The 18048-nt window shown below is 41.1% G+C and overlaps 2 protein-coding genes across 3 annotated transcripts in view; one reads left to right on the top strand and one right to left on the bottom strand.

Annotated features, from left to right (window-relative positions):
- Rad9b (RAD9 checkpoint clamp component B) overlaps positions 1-3368 on the top strand; it is a 39607-nt gene extending 36239 nt beyond the window's left edge. The window contains 2 exon segments of the mRNA XM_087198677.1: positions 2944-2971; positions 2973-3368. Coding sequence (XP_087054803.1) covers positions 2944-2971; positions 2973-3000 — 56 coding nt within the window. The 3' untranslated portion in view covers positions 3001-3368.
- A 663-nt stretch (positions 3369-4031) lies between these two features.
- Positions 4032-18048, bottom strand: part of Pptc7 (protein phosphatase targeting COQ7) — a 38420-nt gene continuing 24403 nt past the window's right edge. For both annotated transcript variants that reach the window (XM_004843815.4, XM_021257496.2), the window contains 4 exons: positions 14701-14899; positions 10626-10749; positions 8883-9012; positions 4032-7845 (listed from right to left, as the gene is read on the bottom strand). In XM_004843815.4, coding sequence (XP_004843872.1) covers positions 7787-7845; positions 8883-9012; positions 10626-10749; positions 14701-14899 — 512 coding nt within the window. In that variant the 3' untranslated portion in view covers positions 4032-7786. The remainder of the gene's footprint in view (positions 7846-8882; positions 9013-10625; positions 10750-14700; positions 14900-18048) is intronic.

The raw sequence follows: 18048 nt of genomic DNA, 5'->3' as shown, positions 1-18048 counted from the left end.
CTTTGGCTCATGGTGCCCTTCCTTCCACCTTCTGGGGCAGGTAATTCTGTTCACATTGCTTCCCTCCAGCTCTCTCTTTCCTGCACTTCCACATCCTAGGATCCTTGTGACCACACTGGCCTGCGTGTTTCGTCCACGCCAGCTGCTTTCTATCCACTACCTTAATTCCTCTTGCTGTGTGACATAAGTCTTCACAGGCACAATTGCTGTCCCTGGTAACTTGGGGTTTTCTCTCTGGGTCCAGAGGTCTGCAGCTGCTGTCAGAACTGCCAGCTTAGAGCCGCACCTCTGGTAGTGAGGATGACATAGTAACAGGGCTGCCTCGTTTACTCATACATGCTACTGCGTGACTCCCGCAGGTGTTTGCCAGGGGCCATGGCTTGGGTAGTCATGGAAGGGATGCTATGGGGAGCAAACTAAGTAGGGTCCCCAGATTCGGTTAAAGACTAGAGGGAAAATAGGGCATAGGGACTAGGGTGCAGATATAAAAGTCACATACCTAGAAATATGGTAGTTTTTTTAAAAGCTGTGATAAACTCAATGAAAGAAAAGTTCTGGGTACCTTGAGAAGATGGTGCAAAATGACCTGATCCAGGTCAGTGTTTTCCTCTAAAACTGCTGTTTGAGCTGAGCTGGAAAGGATAACAAAGTGAGTGTGCAGGGAGGAGCTGGAGGACATGCAAAGGGCCTATGGTGGGAGGGAGTGTAGTTTTAAGGAGCTGAAGGGTGGCTGGAGAGCAGATAGGGGGAGACAGGGCATAAAAACTAGAGCAACTGAGGTAGAATGAAATCATGCCTGAAGAGTACTGTAAGCCATGTCAATAGCCATATAAGGTACCTTAGTATTTAGGGTACTGGCAGCGTTTTAATAAGGAAGGCTGACAGTTGGATATTTACAAGGTACCTTTAGGTGTGTAAAAAATAGGGTGCAGTGAGGCAAGAACGGTCTCCCAGTGCAGCATCTGAGAGATGGTGACTCCTTAGATGAGCAGTCAAGAGAAGTAGTGAAACAGCTAACACAGCACGCAAAACTCCCAGATTTGGTGACGGAGGTTCCAGGAGGTAAGAAGGGAGGTATGGAGTTGACTTAGTTTGGATAAGCAGGTTCAAGGCTTGTAAGATCATGAGTTCTGTTTTGGATGTCAGGTGGCAGGAATTAACTAAATAGCAGCATACATGGGCTAAAGTAATTTCAGTGTCAGGACTGCCATCATCTGAAGCCATGGTTCCCAACCAGAGGTGACTGTCCCCCCCAGCGGACCTCAGCAGTATCTGAGCCTCCTGGAAGTTACAACTACTGGCATCTCACGCAGCAGCCCAGTCCCCAAGACGGGCTTGTCAGACTCCAGAAATCAGCAGTGCTGAGGTTGAGTACCCTGAGTGGAGGTGGGTAGGAGAGGATGAGCATCCAGAGCAGTTGGATGGCCAGAGTGGGGCAGAGGATGGCACAGGAGGGAAGGCTCAGAGTGAGTCAAGCAGGTTGAAGACTGAAAACAGGCACTGATGTTCAGGATGTGGTGTCCAGTTAAGAGCAGTTTCAGACCAGAATGCGAAGAGATGGCACACGCAGACAGTTCCATGGCACAGGGATGGCAGCAGCTAGAGGAGCCGGGTGAGGCCAGGCTCTGTATTCTAGATGAGAGACGTGAGCATTTGAAAAAGCTGATGTTCCTGTGGAGCAGAGTAGCGGCCAGGAGGGGCTCAGTGCTGACGCAGAGGGAATGGGCTTTGGCCTGGAAGGGAACTTAGGGGAGACGTTCAGCTTGCCCGACTGCCTCTCAGCCCTGGCATTCCTGTGGCTCCAGGAGCGGTCACAGATCACTGTCGCAAACTGTCTTCGGCCTCGGAAAAGGGTCTAGCAAAGGGTCTAGTTTTGAATGTGCTGGGCCAGTCACAAAGGTTGCGGGTGTCACATGAACCATCACCAGCAAAGCCAGGGGAATCACTTTGGCCATGTTTCTGAAAGAGGACTGTCACATGGGAGTTTTACTGAGCAAACCTCCACTTGGGAATAAACAGTGCAGTTATTTTCTCTCCTCTAGTTTTCTTCCATGTTCTTTGGAGCAGTTTCTTCTGACCAGCAAGAACACCTCAACCAGCCTTTTGCCAGTCTGGCCATGGCAAGTGACAGTGAAGATGACTGACCCGCCTACACCTGAAGCACACATTTTCACACTTAGTGTGTAAGAGTTTCCCAGACTTCCCTAACATGAAGAGCCTCTACTTGTCTAAACGACATCGTCTTGTACATGACTCAATCTAGAAATAGCTGCTTGTCAAGTGTATAAAATTTTAAATTATTGTTACTTGAAGGCACAAGTTTTCTGTGTAGGAAAAAAGCCTACTTGAGTTCTTCAGTTTGTGCATGTTCACCCTGGAGTCTTCAGCTCTCTGCCAGTATTATAAAAGGAAACCTTTGGCAGCCATTTGCAGAGCAGAATGGCTTGAAATAATTTTACCATTAGTAGTCAGGTTATCTTCTGTATTTGATTGCAAACGTTTGGATTTTGGAGCTTTCAGAAACAGCAAACTTATGCAACCTTTTCTTGTATAATATGACTTTTTGGGTTTTTTAAAAAAATATTTTTTAAATAAAGTAACCCCTGGAAAAATAAAAAAGATCACTTTAGACTTTTCTTTGGTACTGGCAACTGAACCCAGGGCTTTTGCACCGAGCTACATCCCCAGCCTGTTTTGTTTTTTTTTTTTTGAGAGTCTTACTAAGTTACTAAATTGTCCATCCTGGGCTTGAATTTGTGATGCTACTGCCTCAGCCTCCCAGAATGGCGGAATTACAGGCTGCGCCACCACACTCAGTTTGGTCTTCTATTGTAGAATTTTATTTCCTAGCCTCCAATTTTTCTGGTTTCAAGGTAAGTTTTTTTTTTATTTTGTAGTGTGATTCAGAAAAGAATTTAACAGAAATGACCAAATATTTCCTATTATCTGATACAGAGCACCAACCTCTACTTAAGAGAGCCTGGGTTTGGAGTGGAATGAGGTGGAAGACAAATGTCTCTGTTCTTTGTTGAGACTTACTAGCTTCTTACCTGTACAACTCAAAAAAACTGGCACAAATCCAGTTACATAATAGCTTATGGTGTGTTTCTTCCATCTTAAGTCTGTTTATAATGCAACGAATGAGCTTTTTTATGGCTAAGTCTTTGAGTAGCCATCAAACCACAGGCGGTGTTATCTGGCAAGCAACTGTACTTGAGATTGTGTAAGAAACTTTAAAAGGTGGCTGTGTGAATTAGTATGCTCCTGAACTGTGAACTAACTGAAACCAGGATGAATTTGGCTCTTGTAGCTTAGTAGTGAGTCATAACTACCCACAATAACCTAATAAAAACTCAAGTTCATCCCAAGATGTTCAAGTGAATGAAAATGGGCTTTTACCGCGCTATTTGTGGAAACCAACAATGCCTACATAATTTCAACTACATTCTTTCACACTGTAGGCCTAAGATATATGTGTCTTAAGTTTACAATGATGATTAACACTGACTTTCTAATATTCCTAGCAAAGGCAGATGACTGCAGTGAACATGTACATGGCAAGATTAAGTTCAGGTGTCCTTGCTGAGGACGAAGTGTTCCATCCATCCATGGAAACAGGGAGGGGGTTTAGCTGTGAAGGCATCATCCTCAGCAGTTGCCTGGTGCAGCACTGGTCTGTAAGAGATAGTTACAGTGTTCAACTGTAAGCACTTTGGATTGTAGTTCAAATATACCGAAGTTTTTAGTAGCTTCATTCTGTGCTATTTGGAAGGTATAAAGCCTCAGCTGGAAAACCTCTGTATTTCACACTTAATGATCAATCCATTTTGATGAATTTTTGAGGAAACTAATGATGTAAAGAGGCTGTTGTGAAAGCTAGGGCAGTTAAAATAGTAAAGGACAGAAAATGATAGCTATGAAATGCAGAGTCACTGGTAGGTTAATGAAATGACTTGAAAGAAACCAAGAAACTCAATGTCAAGGGCCAGTGTCTTACTTAGTTACTACTGAAACCAAAACAAGTACACAGATTAGTATAAATACTATATTTATTAAATACCTTTACAGTTTATTTAAATGTATTTACAGAACTATTCCTGCATAAGTTATATTTCTGATGTCCAATTCAGGTAATTGCCTCCTGGGTAAGACAAATAATGATAGTCTCAACAGAAAAAGCAGCTCATTAGTATACACAGATTCAAATTTGTTTCATTATTTAGCCATCTTTGCCACAACTACCTGCTAACAAATTTTGACATGAATATTCTTTTTAGTTGAGAAGTTCAATTTTACAACAAATTTATTTTTTTAAACAAATACAATCCAAAGGTTTTCTGCTTCATGTTTTATTTTTAAAGCAGATTTTTTTTTAGGCAAGGTAAAATTTGCTAAATTCAAAAATGTGACTCAGTTTCTAGAGAAACTGAATGCTGTAGCTTCTATCAAAGATAGCTGGCATAGGATGACAAGGAACCATGAACTTATCCGAAAGTACAAACATTTACAGTTCTAGCCAATCCTGTCAACCATTTCCAAAACAGACTCAGTAACTTCTCCGACTCCTGCCTTGTTACTTGATATTATAATAGGTTGGTGGTACTGAAGGTAATGTCCATCTGCGGGCTACTCTATCTAGAACGTGTGTGGCTGACAGGAGAGAGTGCCCTCCCACTGCGCAAAGCCCCGGACCGAGTTTCTACTCTAGATGCAGCCCAACCCCCGGACACACATACCTGGAATGGTTCTGTGAGCCAGTACCCATCAACCATGTCACACAAGTACAGTATAGTAATTCAGGACAAACAACTTGTTTTTCCCCCTCATTCCTTCTTTCAGTTTGTTAAGACCCTATGGACTCTATATATGCATCACCATTTGGTAATTTTTTTGTGTGTGTGTGCGCAGGCAGCTTAAGTTCATAGGAAGAAATAAGGTTCTGATATGTTCAGAGTGCACATTTTAAAACAGAACAAAATAAAAATTTCAAGCATGTGATAAAAATATTGATTTTTATAATACAGTATTGCTTTATAAATATAGATGGAAAAGCTATAAACTTTACTGGTCTTTGGTGAATCCAGAGAAGGATAAATAATTTGCCATTTGTAAATTAGAAATCCAAATTTTCTCCTTTGTTATAAAACTCCATTACATGAGCCAAATGTGTTTACACTGCTTGATTTAAAATACAATTCACACACACACACACACACACACACACACACACACACACCAGGTTCAGAATCAGACCCCACCAAGTGGTACAGCTCAGTCACACTGTAGAAGCTTGGATGTGTGGCTTGGAAAATTCTATTCTAGGACCAACATAGCCTCTGACATTGAGAGGAAAAGGAGAGTTACTTGTTAAGCAGCACTCTGCCTATCCCTGGCAGTTATAAAATTAAGTGCATAACACAAAAAGGACAGGGAAAAAAGAAAGTAGAAAATTTTATGTCACTAACCTATAGGCCTGGTCCAAAGTCAATTCCACTGTGGAACTTAGTTCTTGTCCCATTATTTTCAGTGTCATTGAAACAACCACATTGTTGATTTCTATCATTTCTCAAAAAAGTAAGTTGATTAAATGAGTCTGCAAAACACCACCAATTTAGCTTCATGTCACACATTGTTTGATGGGCTAAATGACAGCAGAAAAGCCAATAACCTGACCAGTACTGCTCTTACTAGGAATTAAACGTAGGCATCGGAAAATTAATGCAAAATATATCCAGATCGTAAGGCTAAATACCTCTGACCAAAAATAATTACAAATCTAGAGCTGAAGTCATCAGTCTAGTATAAATGTATTCCTTTTAACAAACCCTTTCTGGATGCAACTTTCTTTGCTTTTTAAATACAGAGAGACTGCAAATAGTTTGTGCAAAATAAATACCCCACCACTTGCCACTCATGCTTTGTGTTCGATCAGAGCATGATGATTTCTCCTTACTGAAACAGTCTCCCTCCACCCCCACCCCACCCCCATCTCCTCTATCAAAGAATTCGGTTTTATCAAGTTAGGGTAGTTAAGGCATTCTGACATGTAATTAAAGGTGATTCAAAATAGGTATCTAACATTATGCCAATTTAGGAATAGTACATAAATTACTGAATGGTTTACAAATGAATAACTCATTCTTATTATAAATGAAATGCCTGTTACAAGCATGATGCATTGAAATATAGTAATGACATGTACATGGTACATGTTAAACAATTTTAAATAAAACAAAAGCTCAACAGTTACTCAAATATACAGTACAATTTCACAAAACAAAATCTTTTAAAAGAAGTTGAGGTAACCTCAAACATAAGTTTTAATGCAATAAACCAGGGAGTCAGTATCTCCTTTAGAGAAAAGACATTCTGTGTTCTCAAGTAGATGCTCATCAGGTTTAATTGCATTCTCATCTATACACCAATGTTACCTGACTCATAGAAAACATGGCTTTAATTTAAGGGTTTCTAAGTATATATATATATTTTTTTCTACCACCAAGTTAATGAAGGAAAAAACTGACCCAAAAATATATATCTTTACAGCAGTCAACTTGTACACAAACCTTAAAAATAAGTTTGAGCTTGTAGGTAATGGGAAACTGAATGCGGGATAGTTTTATAAGGAAACTGTACACTGCAAATGGCTATTCGGAAACTGTAAACATTAAGCTTGATTCAGAAACCCCTAGATTTCTGCTTGGGGTAATTGCAATGTCAGATCATCACTAGTTTTCCTCATGGGCTTTGTATGATGGCCACTGCACTTTGTACGGTGCGCTTGCCAGGTGGCTGCAGTGAATTCGGTGCATGCTCTAGGAAAGCAGGGCTCCTAAGGGAAGGCTGGAGGGCACGATGGGCAGCAGACCATCAAAGCCAGTGAACTTTCTAGCTACAGCTGTCTGTTCTCAACCCATCAGGCCTAGGGCCTAGAAATCCCATCTAGGGCATCCTTTCGAACAGCAGGGAAAAACTTCAGCCATAACAGTAAATTCTAGGCTTTGAGGAGTTTTATAACCTTGAATAGTATTTCCATTAAAAATTTTTGGTAAGGTGTCTCCTTCCTCACCCTCTCCTCTAGATCAGGCCACCAGCCTGTGATGTGGACTAATCAATAAACTGCCAAAACTTTAATCACAGGAACACAGCATCTTTTTAAAAGCACAGAACATTTGCAACCATAAAACTAAAATTAACTTTCCTTCCAATTTGTAACTAAAAAGCTCTGGGGATCAAAGTTTCATAACCCAGGGCAGTTTTAGAGCAGAATTATAAACTCCTGGAAAATAGGAGTTTTTAATGAAAACATAATGCCACACCCAATCATCATAACAAAGACAACACCTGTGGAGTATATGTGTAACATTTCTTTTGATGAATGATGTATGTTTTTTAGTAGACATACAATTTGTGTTAGACTTTTAAAATCCCTTTAACACACTGTAATTTTGAATTCACTTTACCAACATTACTCATTTTCTGTATTTCAACTGCTTGTGAAAAGTAATAGCCTTTGAAAAGTAATAGGCTTTGAAGATCTCCATGAGAAATGAAGGCCAATCTTCAAATCTTGTACCTCTTCAGTTGTTGCTGGCAGATACAAGCTAGAACGATAGTAGTGGTTCTCAACAAAGATCTCAACGGATCTCAAAAAGACAGGCAAAAGGCTTACATCACTGGCCATTGAGATCAGTGGCAAAGAAACGTGGTCCTGCCAGCAGGATCAGCACACATGGCAGGGACAAGTGGGATGATGAGGGAAGGCAGGAGTGAACAGCTGGGTGAGTCAGTCTGTATACTCCGCCACTATTGAGAGAAGGACAGTGATGTCATCTGGCTTTCCACCTGCAACAGAAGGGAAGACCTATCAGTACACCTTAAAAGGAAAGGTCAGTCAAAAAAGTGGGTCTAAGTAAGTATTAGAGAAAAATGCTTCCATTTCAGGCAGATTTGGTTTGTCAGTATACCCTAGCAGAAAAAAAAGAAGAAAAACATATTTGATATTTTAAAATGTTAAACACCAAGAATTTTCATGTAATTTAATTGAAGCTTTTAAAAAGATCTTCCCTATGCCTTTACAACAGGAACTCTGAAAATGGCTACTACATCCTCTGTTTACATCTATCACAGGAGAGATGCAATCTGTTAAGATAACTTCAGCCTGATGAGAAAGTTACATGCCTCTACCACAATCCTAATTTGGACAAACATATCCAGTGTTTTGAAACTAGGAATAGCCTTGTATTCTAATCTGCCAAACAGCTATGGCATGTGCTTTTTTCTATTTTAACATTTCCTAGAGGGCTAAGAAATGGTCTACATGTCATAATATTACGTCAGCAAGAACCTGACCAAGCCCACTAGTTCTAAGATGCTAGCACCAACATGTCATTGAGACTGGCCAGCTCCCAAACTCACACCACACAGTAGACAGAAGGACTCTTTAGTCAAGGGCAGTTTCACATTGCTTTTCTTTTCAAAATCTGCTGTGGCAATCTGGCACGCAAATACTGTCAATGAGTCCCACAGAGGCAGGGGAAGGGAGAAGCGAAATGTCAGACACGTGAAGGGCAGAAAGTTCAACTGTTAGGAATGTGCGGGCCTCCTGGCAGTGCTCAGGGGCTTCTAGGGTTCAGGTCCAAGCAGTGCAGTGGCAGAAAGAAAGCCTTCAGGTTCTGACTCCTCTGCAGCCAAGGGAGTTGAGCTCTGAAGGGTATCCTTGGAAGGGAAGACACAGCTGGCACAGGCCTGCCCTCCTGACCTTGTTCATAGGCGAGGCTCCCAGCTGGGAGAGGATACCTGCAGTCTCACTGTGAGCCCAGAATGCTCCCACTCTGCTATGTCCCCAGTTAGTTCCTGTGACCTTCCCAAAGAATGCTTACCTCTCACATTCAATCCGTTGTCACATGCAAACTGTGCAAAAGGTGACATATAATTCGGATCATAGGCCAGCTCATGAGCTTGCTCAGCAATGCTTCTTGCAGTCTGTTGTATACTCTCATAATTTGAATTCTAAGAGAAGAGGGTGAAGAGTTATTTTCACCATAAGGCCTCGAATAATTTCTGTATGCAAGTGTACTTGCAGAGTCCACTCTTTCAGATGTTTATCATTTATCTAACACATTTTCCACACTGAAGTTCTTTTCTAGTTAGCGGGGCATTTAACCCTTAGGCTGTGACTAATGAGCGATACCACCAGTGCTGCCTACACACCTCGGTCAGAAAGCTCAGTGCCCTTGGGCCCTGAAGTTTGGATTTTTATTTTTCTTTCTCATTTGAAATCCTGAAGGTATTCCTGTTAAAATGAGATGGACTGAAAAGTTGGCCTCTAAGAGAATTATCAGGATGACCATATTTCCTCAGGTATGCGCCCTGGCCAACACTGTTTGCTTCCCAAGTGACCATTTTCCTCCTGAAAATACCTTAGAGTTTTATAACATGATGACTCCTGTCTAGCTATGTAACTCTGAGCCACACCCATGTTCTTGCTGCTTCAACTTCCTCATCTGCAAGACAGGGATGGGACAATGAGGTCCGTTTTTGTTCCGACATTCAAGATTCCAATCATTTTAGTCTAAAATATCCCTGCTTCAATGTCACCTCATCTAAGAGGCTTTCCCTGAGTAATTTTCAAAAGTAGCATGGGCTGGGGATTTAGCTCAATGGTGCCGCCGCCTGCCTTGAAAGTGCAAGGTCCTGAGTTTGATCCCTAGTACCAAAAAAAAAAAGTAGCAGTGCCTGTAGTAGTCTCTATTCCCTTACTCTCCTTATTCTTCCTATCTGCCATCAACATTCTGTCACGCATTCTTGTCTCTCTGTATTATCTGTTCTCCTACTAGAATGTGTGCCCCCCAAGGGCAGGGATGGCATGGTTCCTGTTTGCCACTGTTACCACAAAGAACACAGGCTTTACTGCTCAGAAGCACTAGTTACTGAGCAGCACAAGGCAAGGTACTAAGAGATTCCTTCCCAATGGTCCTGGTTGCTGCTTTCTGCAAGCCTGTAAGATAAGACCTTTGTCATTCCCCATTTTATATGGGAGGAAACTACTGCTTGAACAGTTGAAGAAACTTACCCAAAGTCAGTAGCTGGACAAAAAGATGGGGGAAAAACTGATTTTTTCCCCAGAGCCAGTATTTTCACAAAGCCAGGAGAATGGGAAAATCCTGGTTTCCACCTCCTGCCACTCTCTGCATGGGAGAAGTCTGCACTGTTTCATTACTGCAGACAGCTCAGGTCGCATCAAGGCTCCAAGCTGCCTGCTGCCCTTGGCTGGCCCTGGCATGACTGTTTCCTGTCTTTCTCCACCTTAACACCTGCTGGGTGTGTTATAAGAATAAAACAAGAAAAAGACAACCAGCCGACAACACCATAAAAATAAAAATAAAAATACTAACAAGAAATGTCCTTATCTGGTTTTTACTGCCCTACTAAAAGCTGCTTTTCCCTTCAAGTTCTTGTGAATATTTCCATTTACAATTGCTTGGAATATTAGAACTACCATTTCCTAACGTTCATAAAGTAGTTCTTTCCAAAGCTACCAAGAGAGAGTGCAAGTGACTCAATAAAAGGTAGCTGCCCAGAGCGGGCCACCATTTCCAACAACTAGCCTTTGAGTTAATTACCTTTAACTTTTTTAGCTCCTGAAGGATCATATAATCAGGCATGTTGTCAAAGAGTCCATCTGTTGCTGTCAGGATAATGTCTCCTAACTGGACATCGAAAGAGGTGCTATCAGCAGCATCCGGGCTGTGACAAGGACAGGGAGGGCAAAGTTAAGCAAGCCTCTTACAGACAAGGTTCAAAGGGTCCCCCGGCACCATTTTACAATGCAATGAGTTTTTTAAATGGAATCAACTTTTTAAAAAAATTCATTGTGAAATCTTTCATCTTGAGAAAAATTAATTCAAGACTCTCATATAAAGATTAACTAAAACCACTAAGTAAAATTAAGTCTACTGATTAGTCACATGTGGTTTAAAAAGGGGGAAGGCTCTCTTCTGAGTCAGACCTGATGTGCCTTAAAAACCCTAGAGGAAATGACTCTCTTTCCTAACTCTTCAGTGCCAAATTCTATCTTCTCTTACTCATTTGCACTCATCAGTCCCCCGCATGCTGGGCCCCACCTCTCAGGAGGGTGCCAAAGAAGAGTGTGCTAGTTCTAGAGGAGTAAATGCTCATGGACACCAGCAGTGGTTCTGGCACTGTAAGGACAGTACATCTCCTAGGGGTCACAATGTGCTTGTCGTATTTATATGAGTGTGCCTGACATGTAGAGCTTTAGGAGATATCTGCTGGGTGACTGAATGAATCAAAGTATTTGACTCTCCAAATTAGGTAAAGCTGTTTAATATGTTGTTAAGGGAGGAAGGTACAGAGTGTTCAGCATATGCAACTGTTTCTGTTAAATTAAAAAAAAAAATGGACAGAGGAAAAGACACATAAATGTAGAGACTTCTAAATGCAGAGAATCGACCTGGAGAGATTCAAAGAAATTCTAAACAGTGGCTCCTTCTAGAGAAAGTGTGGCTGACGTCAGAGATAGCAGGGAGATTTCTCACCACACTTTTTTTTTTTTTTCCAGTACTGGGGATCGAACTCCGGATCTTGGGCTTGTAAGGCGGGCGAGGCACCACTGAGCCAAATCCTCAGCCCACTACAACTTTTACAAAAAAAACATGAGCCAAGTGTGGTGGCACACTTGTAATCCCAGCACTTGGGAGAGGCTGAAGCAAGAGGACTGCCACAAATCTGAGGCCAGCCTGGGCTACATGGGGAGTTCAAGGCTAGCCTGGACTACAGAGAAGACCCTGACTCAAAAAACCAAAATAAACAAACAAAATTAAATTGAAAGAAGAGATATCAAAGCAAAGCAAAGCAAAGCAAAGGTCTAAAACAAAGGAAGACTTGGGAGAAATCCCAGATGGGAGAAAAGATGATATATGAGGAGTTCATGGCCCTTTCTGAGGCTGATTCTTGGCCATTTCTAAAGACCACCTTTACTGCTTCTGGGCCTCCAAGAGTAAGGAAAGATGAGATGTCTAATCTGCTTTAACCTGTAAGCAGGGAGTGAGAGCCAGGGAAAAAAAATCCACTGACCTAGAAGAGAGAGGCCAGAAACAAATCACCCCAGCCTTGACAGAAAATCCCCAACACTGGTGTCAGTAACACGTTATAAAATATGTGAAGTCATAAAAACAAACAAACCTACTCATGTGGAGGGATTTACACAAAGTATACTGAGAAAATTTCTGATTCATCTTCGCTTGACACAACTAAGAGTAGTACACCTAGAGCTCTGTGATGGGAGTGTGCAGGAACACTCGTACTTCTACATTACACAATGAATGTTTTGTAAAAACAGCTACTAAAGAAAGACATCTAGGGCTGGGGATTTAGCTCAGTGGTTCCGCCGCCTGCCTCATAAGTGCAAGGACCCAAGTTCGATCCCCGGTACCAAAAAATAAGACATCCAAGATTAAAATATTATTTTATAGATAAGAATGCCAATAACCAAGGAGACACATGAAGCAGTAGAAAACAAAAAAATTAGCTGGCCATGGTGGCACACGCCTGTAATCCTAGCTACTGGGGAGATTGAGGCAGGAAAATGACAAATTCAAGGTCAGTCTGGGCCATTTAGCAAAACCCTATCTCACAATAAAAACTCAAAAGGCTGTAGCGCAGTGGTAGAGCACCCTGGGGTTGATCCCTCTTATTTAAAAGGGAAAAAATTTGCTATATAACTGGTAGAAAGCAGGTCAATTCCTTCTGTGGAAGAAAGAGAAGCAACACAAGACACCCTCATCTGCTCAGTCTTTGAGACAACGAGTCAGGTTCTAAGAGTGTAGATTAATGGCCAGGTTGGCACTGATGCTCTATTTTATGCTGAGGTTTTTCCTTCCCCAGGAGTGGCCTTTGCTACTCTGCCCATGAGAGACTTGCTCCCATTGGACAGCCCTCCTCTGCTAATACTCCCACCCATGAGCTTGGTGTTCCGCCAGCTGCAGCTCTGCGCATTTTGATCGAACATACTGTGCTGCTGGAAACTTTTGACTGCACTGAAACACAAGCTGTGATCACATGCTACCGAGCTGTCTCTGGGCTCCCGGGGAAGCCACCTCCACCTTGCTGGCTGGCAGGCTGGGAGAGTGCAGCTGTCCCCAAGATAGCATGTGCAATAGGGCAGAGCTGGTCCAGCACTGAGGAGCCAAAACAAGCAGCAGCAAATGAAGGAAAATTAAAGTACCTTTTCTAAAAACTGTCAGCTGAGCACAGCATCTAGTAAGGCCCTGAGCTTCTGAGGTCTCCCTATTCCAATACGGTTAATAATAATGTGTATTAAAACCAACTGAAGAATAAAATATTCTTCCAATCTATGGCAATCTGACTAAATTGAAAGTAGAAAGGGTTTCTTTCGGAGTCAGCAACAGATTTTTTAGTGTATGTGCTGCCGAAGCAAGCACAGCAACAGACTTTTCAAATGAAGAAATATGTTCATTTCAGATTCAGAGACAGCACGAAAAAAAATCATTTTATCTTGGTTTGGACTTCAGATCTGCTTGAATAAGAGCTAACAAGTAGGAAAGAAAAACAAAACAAAAAAGCACTTGTTAGAATACTTGAATTTTTACAAAAGGTTCATTACTAATTTATGAATTGCAAGTGTTTGTGCCAGTGAAAGCTGAGACTTTCAAAGGCAGTGAAACCTGAGACTGTCTTAGTGTTACTGTGATCTAAGAAAAGATAAGCCATGAGGTTAATTCCAAAAGTTCCAACTATCTTGGAAGATTCTTAGTACATCTTTTTTTTTTTTTTTTTGGTACCGGGGATCAAACTTGGGACCTTGCGCTTGCGAAGCAGGAGGAGGAACCACTGAGCTAAATCCCTAGCCCGGAAGATTCTTAATAATTTAAGAATGAACTAAGAGATGACAAAAAGATTGAGACCATTTCAATGACACTGTCACAGACCATGTGCAGGACAAGATCACTTCTGACTCTCCTGCAATTCTATGGGATGTCTGTAAGAAGACCCAAGCCAGCATGATGGTACACATCTGTAATCCCTGCACTCTGGGAGGCTGAGGCAGAGGGACTTCAAATCAAGCCCAGCCCGGGCAACTTTGCAACTTAGCAAAATCTGTCTCAAAAAATTAAAAGGGCAGGGAAAAAAACAAAAATTAAAAGGGCTGGGGATGTAGTTCAGTCCGAAGGCCTTGGATTCAATCCCCAGTATCACAAAAACAAACAAAGAAAACATGGTTGGAGAATCAGCAAGATATTCTGATAGATAAAACAGATGTCTACTGGTGGGCTTCCCCGTGTACATAAAACCTTGCATGGGCAACGACAGGCATGAACAATGACTCCTTTCTCCAGTACAATTTAATAGGCATACTGCAACACTGCACATACCATGTGGTGTTGGTATGAAAAATGAACACTCCTGAAACAGTATTTTCAGGACTGTCATGTTATTGGGTGTCTATCAGAGTTCAATTTGGCTATAGCATCTAGGTCAAGCAAAATAGCTTTTGAAGCCTGACCAGAATGTTTTCTCTCTTGAGGAGAGCATTCTCACAGTGCTTTCTCTTCTCACAGGAAAACAGAAAAGTGCTTATCCCTGTGGATTCAAGGAGATGGGAGGGGACTTGTGGGTGAGTCACATCTTGCACAAACATGGCTGAGGGGAGATTACCTGTCACTCAAGACGACTCCCTCAGCTTCCGGGGGAGCAATTGAGAGCTGGAATGGAGTGTTGAAGTAATGCTGCTGCTCATCTGATCGGTGCACAACCTCGCCACCCCTGACAACTAGAAAGCCGGAATCACCCAGGTTCGCCGTGTGTAAGCGGTGGCTAGTTCTGTCCAGCACCACAATGCAGGCAGTGCTGCTACCTAGAAACAAAATGGACATTGATTTGTTTTTCTCTTCTTCAGCTGCCTCTGCACACACATACTTTTATCACCTAACTCCAAAAAGCAGCATCACATAATATGAATCATTTGCCTAAACAAGACTTTCTTAGTTATAATCCATGTCCCCAAGAATGTCAACAACAACCTGATTAGGGTCAACATGGTGGAGAAAGAAGAGGGATTTACATTATATACAGTAAGTAAGCCACTGAGGTATGAATTCTTTTGTAGAGATAGAAAAAAATAAAAACGACTGGTACCTTATCATGACTTCATTTCACTTGTGCTATAATCTATGTCAAACACTCAAAAGCATGTTGCTGCTGAGCTTTGATACTTAAATGCCAGAATGAGAATGTTACATTTTCTTGACAGTTCTCATTAGTCATTGGCAGGAAGCCTTCTCCACAAAATTCACTAACATTTAAGACAGAGCACATAACTACAATTTAAAGCCAGATTTCCAGCTGTTGAAGTAATGAACTTTTATTGGAGACCAATGACTCACTATGACGTAACAAGGCCAACTGTTGCAGGTAGCTTGTGGAATCAACCTGTTTGCTTTACAGATACCAGTGTTCAGAGAGAAGAGCCCACCTCTGAGCCACTGCCAGAGCCCCGGGCCCCTCTGCTGCGTGCAGCTTCCTCAGGCTGAGAGCCTAGCTATAAGAGGAGAAGGGGTCAGTTCCAACTAAGATTGAAACCTATACGTACCTCTACCAGAAAAACAGCAATGCAGAAAAACATGCAGTTTGCCAAGATATAAATGTAAATGGCTTGTAATATATGAAAAAGATCATCGTATCAGTAACCTTATTAGTTAACTTGAATCAAAAGATAATGTGTGGTCCTGGCAAAGTGTACAGAATGTGCTCACTCTTACCCTGTGGTAAAGAGTAAAATGAACTTTTCTAAGGGCAATGTAGCCCTGAAAAAAGTACTTGTCCTTTGACCTAGCAATTCCACTTGTGAGAATTTATCCTAAGAAAATAATTACAAATGCAAGTAAGATTTAAGTACATAAACATTAAGATAAAGAAGAACTCTAAGAACAATCTAAACATTAAAACTAAGGGACTAGCAAAATAAATTATGGTACATTCACATAACACATGTAACACTTGGAGAAGTACAGACTCTGGAGTCAAATGCCTGTGTATGAATCCTCACTCTGCCATTACCAGTTGTGTGACCTGGGGCAAATTTTTTAACTTCTCTGTGCCCCAGTTTCCTCATTTACAGAATTCAGACTAATAGTGACCAACTCATTCAGTTGTCTTAAAGGATTAAAATTAGTTAAGTCTTGTCAAACACTTACAACACACAGTATTAGATATTTAACAGCCATTAAAATTATGTTAAGGAAATACACTTGGAAAGATAAGTAAAACAGATAACCAATTAGTATTAAAGTTTCCTTTAAAAAAAACTGGGCCATTAAAATTTGAACTGTATATCAAAAAATGAAGTTTACTATAAATAAAAAGAGAAAAGCAATAATACACAAACTCTAAACTGCTGACAGTTAAAAAACAAAGCAAATAGGCTGTGGAACCAGCTGTGCAAATCCCAGTGCACTATCATTTTCTGGCTCTGTGACCTGAGCAAGGAGCCGATTCCCTTAGGCCTGTTTCTTCCTAACAAAATGGGGAATAAAAGCACCCATGTCCCATGTACCTACCTTATGGGGCTGCTGTGAGCACACAGGAGACTCAATTCCACTTACCATTACTCTCCACATAAACAAACATATGAAAGAATAAATCTGGCAGCATAATCACCATAGTACTAATAGTTTTCTTAGTGGGGCTTTGGGTATTTTTGTTATTTTTGTCAGGTGAAAATGTATCTTAATGTAGAAAACTAAAATATGTGCATCTTTCTCATCCTTAATGTTCAGAAATTCCATTTCCTTATAAGTTGCAGTATATGCATTGATGGTTCTAACCTGACACTAAAGCTATGCCACTGGTTTCCTATTCTTTATTTACCAAAGAAAAGAAAATCACAGGTGCTATAACTAACTAGTAGTGTTGCCAGAACCTGCTCCATAGCTCACAGTAGGGAAAGGGCACCAATTAGCCTTCTTTCCTAGCTGCATGCACAAAAACTCCAACCATTTATCATTAATATAATTACATAAAAGATCTTCTGAAAACTGATAGAATTAGATCCTGAGAATAAAAAATGACAGATGAGTAGCACAGCCTTAAAATTCTGCTGTACGAAAGACTCATGTTGACTCATCATGACTCACTGACAAGCCTAGGCTATCATTTTGCTGCCCCTGTGACAGTAACACACTGAGTTAGAATCAAAATGGTCTTCAGGAGATTTTAGAATCCAAAGCACCAGTGATGAACACACCCCCAGCCTTGCAGGATCATGGTGTACACTCCTTCTTGGCCGCCTCAAATTACTGACATGTACACCTGGCTCAGGCCCTGAGTGCCTAATACTCGAAGAGCTCATCATTCTCATGTCTGCAGACAAACAAGCAGGTGAAGAAGAGAAAGAAAGGAAGTCCCAAGAGTGTCAGATGTTTAGATGACTGGCCCAGGCAAATCTCTCCTGCTAAAATGGAAATATTTTTATCACTCAGCCCCTTATTTTGTAAGCCTCTACTAGGCCTTTTGTGCAGCAGAGAAAGGGATAACCTTATTAGGAATAAACCCTCAAATTTTAAAGACATTTTGATTTTTTAAGACCTTATGAATGCACTTAGGGTTTCTAGGGGAACACATGTCAACAATTAGCCTGTGATGCCAACCCAGACCCAAAAGCAGCTAGACATTTAAAGAAGTAAGTGGCACAACTACTGGCTTGTCCTTTATATTTGATTTACTTTGTAGGCTTTTTAGCAATTTAAAAAATGATTAATCTTGTAAAGTTATTGTTACTTACAATTATATCTGAGGTTCAGCAACCTATCTTTGTCAAAATTTGTTTACGTTTAGTTATAAACAATCTAGACATGTTGATTAGGGGAGGGACATGTATGTTAGAGATGGCAACAGAGGGTTATTTCAATGTGTCTCTGATGAAAAACATAATCACAATATTCAATATAAGCAAACCTTTAACATGTCCTTCATTAACATTTCCAAGTTACATGAGAGTGAACAGGA

This window comes from Heterocephalus glaber, unplaced genomic scaffold (assembly GCF_053883595.1).
Source record: "Heterocephalus glaber isolate CG9 unplaced genomic scaffold, H.glaber_assembly_v1.0 deba00001687, whole genome shotgun sequence".
In the NCBI taxonomy this organism is placed as follows: domain Eukaryota; kingdom Metazoa; phylum Chordata; class Mammalia; order Rodentia; family Bathyergidae; genus Heterocephalus; species Heterocephalus glaber.
The sequence above is the reverse complement of the archived record's forward strand: the minus strand, read 5'-3'. Positions and strand labels throughout refer to the sequence as shown.